At 55.5% G+C, this 8,719-nt stretch overlaps 1 protein-coding gene and 1 long non-coding RNA gene across 9 annotated transcripts; one reads left to right on the top strand and one right to left on the bottom strand.

Moving 5' to 3' along the window:
• Positions 1-1,371: 1,371 nt before the first annotated feature.
• Positions 1,372-7,985, bottom strand: LOC127061183 (uncharacterized). 7 transcript variants are annotated; one of them, XM_050987720.1, is made up of 7 exons: positions 7,694-7,985; positions 7,053-7,558; positions 6,087-6,191; positions 4,674-4,760; positions 4,474-4,587; positions 2,320-2,443; positions 1,372-1,642 (listed from the first exon to the last, which is right to left on the bottom strand). In XM_050987720.1, exons 1-7 carry the CDS (start codon positions 7,917-7,919, stop codon positions 1,494-1,496), a joined length of 1,311 nt encoding a protein of 436 aa, XP_050843677.1. In that variant the 5' UTR covers positions 7,920-7,985; the 3' UTR covers positions 1,372-1,493. The 7 variants fall into 7 exon arrangements, 6 of the variants coding, with proteins under 6 accessions (XP_050843677.1, XP_050843676.1, XP_050843678.1 ...); XM_050987719.1 differs by lacking the exon at positions 4,674-4,760 and adding an exon at positions 5,032-5,156 and having other exon boundaries at positions 2,320-2,433; positions 4,474-4,673; positions 7,754-7,985; XM_050987721.1 differs by having other exon boundaries at positions 2,320-2,407; positions 7,694-7,976.
• Positions 4,612-6,087, top strand: LOC127061184 (uncharacterized). Of its 2 annotated transcripts, none has more exons than XR_007780646.1 (3): positions 4,612-4,752; positions 5,149-5,858; positions 6,041-6,087. It is a non-coding gene; the product is annotated as an uncharacterized LOC127061184 (long non-coding RNA). The 2 variants fall into 2 exon arrangements; XR_007780647.1 differs by having other exon boundaries at positions 5,149-5,681; positions 5,860-6,078.
• Positions 7,986-8,719: the final 734 nt, after the last annotated feature.

Below are 8,719 nucleotides of genomic sequence, written 5' to 3'. Positions count from 1 at the left end.
ATTTGGCAGTGGGGTCCCTATACGGCAAATCATTGGCTCACAATGTGGCAGGGGGTCCTATGACTCAATATGGGGAGGGGTCGCGGCGCAGAATTTGGCAAGGGGATCTCTATAGGGTGAATGAATGGCTCACAATGTGGCAGGAGTTCTATGGCTCAATATGGGGAGGGGGCTTTGGCTCAGTATTTGGCAGAGGGGTCCCTATAGGGCAAAACAATGGCTCACAATGTGGCAGGGGTTCTGTGGCTCAATATGAGGAGGGGGCTTTGGCTCATTATTTGGCAGAGGGGTCCCTATAGGGTGAATGAATGGCTCATAATGTGGCGGGGGAGTTCGGGCTCACTTTGTGGCAGGGGGGTCCCTATGGGCTGAACGAATGGCTCACTATGTGGCAGGAGTTCTGCGGCTCACTTTGTGGCAGGGGGGTCCCTATGGGCTGAACGAATGGCTCACTATGTGGCAGGGGGTTCTTTGGCTCACTTTGTGGCAGGGGGGTCCCTATGGGGTGAATGAATGGCTCACTATGTGGCAGGGGGTTCTTTGGCTCAATATGGGGGGGGAGGGGCTTGGCTCACTATTTGGCAGAGGGGTTCCTACAGGGGTGATTCAATGGCTCACAATGTGGCAGTGCCCCCGGGCTCACTATTTGGCAACACCTGAGTCACTATTTGGCAACTACTCCCCCCCCCCCCCAACCAGGGCAGGGCTCGGGTCAATATTTGGCAAGGCCTCGCCCTAGGGCTGGGCTATAGATCACTATTTGGCAGTGACACATCCTCCACTCCCCGCCCCTCCCCCCCCCCCCGGACAGGTCCGGCCGCTGCCCCTCCCCCATCCCGACCCCCCCCCCCCCCCAAAAAAAAACCCGCGGGGTCACCCCCGCCCCTCCCCCACCCCTGCCCTGCCCGCGGTGGCGCAACCGGGGCGAGGTCTGGGGCTGGGATGAGGCAACTGGGAGGGACTGGGAGGGACTGGGAAGAGACTGGGATGGGATTGAATGGGACTGGGAGGGACTGGGAGGGACTGGGAGGGCACTGGGAGGGACTGGGAGGGACTGGGAGGGCACTGGGAGGGCACTGGGAGGGCACTGGGAGGGACTGGGAGGGACTGGGAAGGAACTGGAAGGGACTGGGAGGGATTGGGAGGGCACTGGGAGGGGATTGGATGGGACTGGGAGGGACTGGTTTATACTGGGAGGGACCTGGGAAGGGATTGAATGGAACTGGGGTATACTGGGATGGACTGGGAGGGAACTGGGACAAACTGGGAGGGGACTGGGAGGGCACTGGGAGGGAACGGGATGGACTGGGAGGGACTGGGAGGGACTGGGAGGGACTGGGATCAGACTGGGAGGGAACTGGGACGAACTGGTTTGAACTGGGACATGACTTTATTGAACGCCGGGAAAGGGGCGGGGCCGAACCCGGAAGTGTTCGTGGCAAGAGGGGGCGTGGCCACACCGGGAGGGGGGCGTGGCCAGCAGCAGCAGCCAATCAGCTGAAGGTGACGTCAACGCCAGGGAGGAGCTCGGCCAGGTGGGCGGGGCCTCCGGGGGCGGAGCCCAGCGGGGTCTCAGCCAATCCCAGCTGGGCAAGGCGGGGCCAGGCAGCCAATGGGGCCAGAGCGGGGGCGTGGCCAATGGCTGGGGGGCGGGGCCTGGTCAGACCACGCCCCCCAGTGGGGGAAATACCCGCCCAGTATGGACCAGTATGGCCCAGTAACCCCCCCGGTGCCCTCCCAGTATAAACCAGTATGGCCCAGTAACCCCCCCGGTGCCCTCCCAGTATAAACCAGTATGGCCCAGTGCCCTCCCAGTCCCTCCCAGTATAAACCAGTATGGCCCAGTGCCCTCCCAGACCCTCCCAGTATGGACCAGTATGGCCCAGTAACCCCCCAGTGCCCTCCCAGTATAAACCAGTATGGCCCAGTAACCCCCCGGTGCCCTCCCAGTATAAACCAGTATGGCCCAGTTCCCTCCCAGTCCCTCCCAGTATAAACCAGTATGGCCCAGTGCCCTCCAGTCCCTCCAGTATAACCGTATGGCCCAGTAACCCCAGTGTCCCCCCAGTATAAACCAGTATGGCCCAGTAACCCCAACCCTCCAGTATAAACCAGTATGGCCCAGTAACCTCCCAGTGCCCTCCCAGTATAAACCAGTATGGCCCAGTTCCCTCCCAGTATAAACCAAACCCTCCCAGTATCCCCCAGTTCCCTCCCAGTGCCTCCCAGTATGGCCCAGTGACCCTCCCAGTTTAAACCAGTAGCTCCCAGTGCCCTCCCAGTATAAACCAGTATAAACCAGTATAAACCAGTCCGTACGGTTCCGGTCCAGCCGCAGCAGCCGCAGGCGGGGGAGGGGCGGGGCCACGCCCACTTCGGTCACGTGGTTATCGGAGAGATCCAGTTCCTGCAAACTGGGCTTACTGGGAGGGACTGGGAGGGACTGGGAGGGGACTGGGGGGGACTGGGAGGGGACTGGGGGGGACTGGGAGGGGACTGGGGGGGACTGGAGGGACTGGGAGGGGACTGGGATGGGACTGGGAGGGAACTGGGAGGGACTGGGGGGGACTGGGAGGGAACTGGAGGGACTGGGAGGACTGGGAGGGCACTGGGAGGGATTGGGAGGGCACTGGGAGGGGATGGAGGGGACTGGGAGGGCACTGGTTTATACTGGGAGGGAACTGGGAAGGGATTGAATGGAACTGGGGTATACTGGGATGGACTGGGAGGAACTGGGACAACTGGGAGGGGACTGGGAGGGCACTGGGAGGGAACGGGATTGGACTGGGATGGACTGGGATGGACTGGGAGGGACTGGGAATCAGACTGGGAGGGAACTGGGACGAACTGGTTTGAACTGGGACAGACTTTATTGAACGCCGGAAAGGGGCGGGGCCGAACCCGGAAGTGTTCGTGGCAAGAGGGGGCGTGGCCACACCGGGAGGGGGGCGTGGCCAGCAGCAGCAGCCAATCCAGCTGAAGGTGATGTCAACGCCAGGGAGGAAGCTCGGCCAGGTGGGCGGGGCCCTCCGGGGGCGGAGCCCAGCGGGGTCTCAGCCAATCCCAGCTGGGCAAGGCGGGGCCAGGCAGCCAATGGGGCCAGAGCGGGGGCGTGGCCAATGGCTGGGGGGCGGGGCCTGGTCAGACCACGCCCCCCAGTGGGGGAAATACCCGCCCAGTATGGACCAGTATTGCCCAGTAACCCCCCCGGTGCCCTCCCAGTATAAACCAGTATGGCCCAGTAACCCCCCGGTGCCCTCCGTATGGGACCAGTATGGCCCATGCCCTCCCAGTCCTCCCGTATAAACCAGTATGGCCCAGTGCCCCTCCCAGACCCTCCCAGTATGGACCAGTAGTGGCCCAGTAACCCCCCAGTGCCCTCCAGTAAAACAGTATGGCCCGTAACCCCCGGTGCCCTCCCAGTATGGACCAGTATGGCCCAGTGCCCTCCCAGTCCCTCCCAGTATAAACCCGTATGGCCCAGTGCCCCCAGTCCCCTCCCAGTATAAACCAGTATGGCCCAGTAACCCCAGTGTCCTCCCAGTATAAACCAGTATGGCCAAGTAACCCACAGACCCCTCCAGTATAAACCAGTATGGCCCAGTAGACACCTCCAGTGCCCTCCCAGTATAAAACCAGTTATGGCCCAGTTCCCTCCCAGTATAAACCAAAACCCTCCCAGTATCCCCAGTTCCTCCCAGTGTCTCCCAGTAGGGCCCAGTGACCCTCCAGTTTAAACCAGTAGCTCCCAGCGCCTCCAGTATAAACCAGTATAAACCAGTAATAAACCAGTCCGTACGGTTCCGGTCCAGCCGCAGCAGCCGCAGGCGGGGAGGGGCGGGGCCACGCCCACTTCGGTCACGTGGTTATCGGAGAGATCCCGTTCCTGCCAAAACTGGGCTTACTGGGAGGGACGGGAGGGACTGGGAATCAAACTGGGACGGGATGGGGAGGGACTGGGGGGGGACTGGGGGGGACTGGGAGGGGACTGGGGGGATGGAGGGACTGGGAGGGGACTGGATGGACTGGGAGGACTGGGAGGGACATGGGGGGGACTGGGAGGGAACTGGGGGGTACTGGTTTGAACTGGGAGGGACTGGGAGGGACTGGGAGGAACTGGGGGGGGTTACTGGGTTATACTGGGAGGGACTGGGATCAAACTGGGATGAACTGGGAGTTACTGGTTTGAACTGGGAGGGTCATTGGGCCATACTGGGAGATCTGGGAGGGACTGGGAGGGACTGGGATCAAACTGGGAGGGAACTGGGAGGGACTGGGAGGGACTGGGAGGGACTGGGAGGGCACTGGTTTATACTGGGAGGGAACTGGGAGGGGCTTCCTGTGTTACTGGGAGCACTGGGATGGGTTACTGGTGTAACTGGGATGGGTTACTGGTGTAACTGGTGTCGCTGGGAGGGGTTAATGGCGTTACTGGTTTATACTGGTTTATACTGGTTTATACTGGTTTCTCACCCTCAGCCTCCGCAGCGCCCCCAGCGCCGCCGGCAGCGCCCGCAGCTCGTTCCCAGTCAGATCCAGGCGGGTCAGGGCGGCCAAACGCTCCAGCAACGGCACCGAGGTCAGGCCCTAAACCAGTACAAACCAGTATAAACCAGTATGGACCAGTATAAACCAGTATGGACCAGTATAAACCAGTATAAACCAGTATAAACCTCCCCAAACCAGTATAAACCAGTATAACCCAGCTCCAGCAGGGTGAGCGCGGCCAAACGCTCCAGTAACGGCACCGAGGTCAGGCCCTAAACCAGTACAAACCAGTATAAACCAGTACAAACCAGTATAAACCAGTACAAACCAGTATAAACCAGTATGGACCAGTATGGACCAGTATGGATCATATAAACCACTATAAACCAGTATAAACCTCCCCAAACCAGTATAAACCAGTATAACCCAGCTCCAGCAGGGTGAGCGCGGCCAAACGCCCAGTAACGGCACCGAGTCAGGCCCTAACCAGTAAACCAGTAAACCAGTACAAACCAGTATAAACCAGTATAAACCAGTATAAACCAGTATGGATCATATAAACCAGTATAAACCAGTATAAACCTCCCAAACCAGTATAAACCAGTATAACCCAGCTCCAGCAGGGTGAGCGCGGCCAAACGCTCCAGTAACGGCACCGAGGTCAGGCCCTAAACCAGTACAAACCAGTATAAACCAGTATAAACCAGTATGGACCAGTATAAACCAGTATGGACCAGTATAAACCCCTATAAACCAGTATAAACCAGTATGGACCAGTATGAACCAGTACAAACCAGTATAAACCCCTATGAACCATCCTAAACCAGTACAGACCAGTATAAACCAGTATAAACCAGTACAGACCAGTATGGACCAGTAGAAACCAGTAGAAACCAGTACAAACCAGTAACCCCAAACTCCCTCCCAGTAACCCCCAGAGCATCCCGAGCACCGTCCCAGTACAAACCAGTACAAACCAGTATAAACCAGTGACCCCCACACTCCCTCCCAGTCCAAACCAGTAACCCCCACCCAAACCAGTACAAACCAGTACAAACCAGTACAAACCAGTATAAAAAAATCCCAATTTTCCCCATTTTTGACCCTTTCACCCCCTCCCAGCACCCCCAAATCCCCTCCCAGTCCAAACCAGTCCAAACCAGTAACCCCCAGTCCCCTCCCAGTACAAACCAGTAGAAACCAGTAACCCCCCACCCCCAAACCAGAACAAACCAGTACAAACCAGTATGAAAAATATCCCAATTTTCCCCATTTTCCCCCCATTTTTAACCCTTTAACTCCCTCCCAGTTCATCCCAGTTCCCTCCCAGTTCATCCCAGTCCCCTCCCAGTCCAAACCAGTAACCCCCAGTTCCCATCCCAGTACAAACCAGTACAAACCAGTACAAACCAGTACAAACCAGTATTAAAAAATCCCAATCCCAATTTTCCCCCTTTTCCCCTCATTTTTAACCCTTCAACTCCCTCCCAGTTCATCCCAGTCCCCTCCCAGTTCATCCCAGTCCCCTCCCAGTCCAAACCAGTAACCCCAGACCCCAAACCAGTACAAACCAGTACAAACCAGTACAAACCAGTTACCTTGTGGCTCAGGCTCAGCCCCTCCCCCGCTCCCAGCACGGCCAGCGCGGCCTCGAAGCGACGGCGAACATCGGCCACGAACCCGGAGCGCAGGGGGTCAGCGACCTGCAACCAGTACAAACCAGTACGGACCAGTATGGACCAGTATGGACCGGTATGGACCAGTATAAACCAGTATAAACCAGTATAAACCAGTATAAACCAGTACGGACCAGTACAAACCAGTATAAACCAGTATGGACCAGTATGGACCAGTATAAACCAGTATGGACCAGTATGGACCAGTATGGACCAGTATGGACCAGTACAGAACCGGTATGGACCAGTATGGACCGGTATGGACCAGTATGGACCAGTGTGGACCAGTATGGACCAGTACAGATTGACATGGACCAGTATGGACCAGTATGGACCAGTATGGACCAGTACAAACCAGTAAGCCCCCAAAATCCCTCCCATTGCTTCCCAAGACCCCCCAAACCCCTCCCAGTATAAACCAGTACAGACCAGTATAAACCAGTACAGACCAGTATAAACCAGTACAAACCAGTAACCCCCAAACCCTTTCCCCTTTATCCCTGATCCCCTCCCAGTATAAACCAGTATAAACCAGTATAAACCAGTATAAACCATCCCAAACCAGTATAAACCAGTATGGACCAGTAACCCCACAACTCCCTTCTAAAAGCCCCCAAACCCCTCCCAGTACAAACCAGTAAAAACCAGTACAAACCAGTATAAACCAGTAACCCCAAAACTGCCCCCAAAGAGGCTCCCAGTGGCCCCAAACCCCTCCCAGTATAAACCAGTACAAACCAGTGACCCCCAAACCCTTTCCCATTGAGCCCCGAACCCCTCACAGTCCAAACCAGTCCAAACCAGTCCAAACCAGTCCAAACCAGTATAAACCAGTCCAAACCAGTCCAAACCAGTCCAAACCAGTATAAACCAGTACAAACCAGTTACCTGCAGGTTCTCCAGGTGCTCCCGGATCTCCCGGGCTCGGCCCCGAGGCTCCAGAGCCGCCAACAGCAGGGCCAGGGTCAGCAGGCAGCCTGAAACCAGTATGGACCAGTATAAACCAGTATGGACCAGTACGGACCGGTATGGACCAGTATACACCAGTATGGACCAGTATGGACCAGTATGGACCAGTATGGACCAGTATGGACCAGTATGGACCAGTATGGACCAGTATGGACCGGTATGGACCAGTATGGACCGGTATGGACCAGTATGGACCGGTATGGACCAGTATGGACCAGTATGGACCAGTATGGACCAGTATGGACCAGTATGGACCGGTATGGACCAGTATGGACCAGTATGGACCAGTATGGACCAGTATGGACCAGTATAAACCAGTATAAACCAGTATGGACCAGTATAAACCAGTATGGACCAGTATGGACCAGTATGGACCAGTATAAACCAGTATGGACCAGTATGGACCGGTATGGACCAGTATGGACCTGGACCAGTATGGACCAGTATGGACCAGTATGGACCAGTATAAACCAGTATGGACCGGTATGGACCAGTATGGACCAGTATGGACCAGTATGGACCAGTATGGACCAGTATGGACCAGTAGGACCAGTATGGACCAGTATGGACCAGTATGGACCAGTATGGACCAGTATAAACCAGTATGGACCAGTACGGACCAGTATAAACCAGTATGGACCAGTATGGACCATTATGGACCAGTATGGACCAGTATGGACCAGTTAAACCAGTACGGGGATTTCTGGGGTATTTTGGGTATTTTGGGGGTTTTGGGGGGTATTGGGGAGCCATTTTTGGGGGATTTTTGGGGGATTTTGGGATCATTCCAGGACGGTTTTTTGGGGGATTTTTGGGGTAGTTTTAGGGTGGTTTTTGGGGTATTTTGGGGATATTTTTGGATTATTTTTGGGTGTTTTTAGGGGGCATTTTTGGGGCATTTTGGGGTGTTTTGGGGGGATTTTTTGGGGTGGTTTTTGGGGTGTTCCTGGGGGCACTTTTGGGGGTAATTTTTGGGTCCTTGAGGGCAATTTTTGGGGTATTTTGGGGTTTGCCTGGGACTGGTTTTGGGTATTTTTGGGGGTATTTTGGGGGTGGTTTTGGGACCTTTTTTTGGGGTATTTTAGAGGTGGTTTTGGGACCTTTTTTGGGGTATTTTGGGGGTGGTTTTGGGAGTTTTTTGGGGCGTTTTGGGGCTCTATCTGGGACTGGTTTTGGGTATTTTTTGGGGTATTTTGGGGTTATTTTAAGGGTGTTTTTTTGGGGTATTTTGGGGTTATTTTGGGGGCATTTTTGGGGTCTTTCGGCTGTTTTCTGGGGTTGGGTTTGGGGTTTTTAGGGGGAATTTTGGGGGCATTTTTGGGGCGTTTTATGGGGTATTTTGGGGTTTACCTGGGACTGGTTTTGGGGTTTTTTTGGGGTATTTTGGGGGTGGTTTTGGGGCGTTTTTTGGGGTATTTTGGGGGTGGTTTGGGGACCTTTTTTGCGGTATTTTGGGGGTGGTTTGGGGACCTTTTTTGGGGTATTTTGGGGGTGGTTTGGGGACCTTTTTTGCGGTATTTTGGGGGTGGTTTTGGGGTTATTTTTGGGGTATTTTGGGGCTTTATCTGGGACTGGTTTTGGGGTTT

The sequence above is a fragment of the Serinus canaria genome, unplaced genomic scaffold, assembly GCF_022539315.1.
Source record: "Serinus canaria isolate serCan28SL12 unplaced genomic scaffold, serCan2020 HiC_scaffold_183, whole genome shotgun sequence".
Classification (NCBI taxonomy): Eukaryota; Metazoa; Chordata; class Aves; order Passeriformes; family Fringillidae; genus Serinus; species Serinus canaria.
The sequence above is the reverse complement of the archived record's forward strand: the minus strand, read 5'-3'. Positions and strand labels throughout refer to the sequence as shown.

Bases quoted from the DNA above. Each gene is read 5' to 3' on its own strand.
- LOC127061183 (XM_050987719.1), bottom strand. From the start codon at position 7,919: ATGATCCCAAAATCCCCCAAAAATCCCCCAAAAATGGCTCCCCAATAC. The intron at 5,157-6,086 runs GTAACTGGTTTG...GTACTGGTTTAG, and splicing joins GGCTGAGCCTGAGCCACAAG to GGCCTGACCTCGGTGCCGTT. The intron at 2,434-4,473 runs GTGAGAAACCAG...AGTCCCTCCCAG, and splicing joins GGGCGCTGCGGAGGCTGAGG to TCCCTCCCAGTAAGCCCAGT.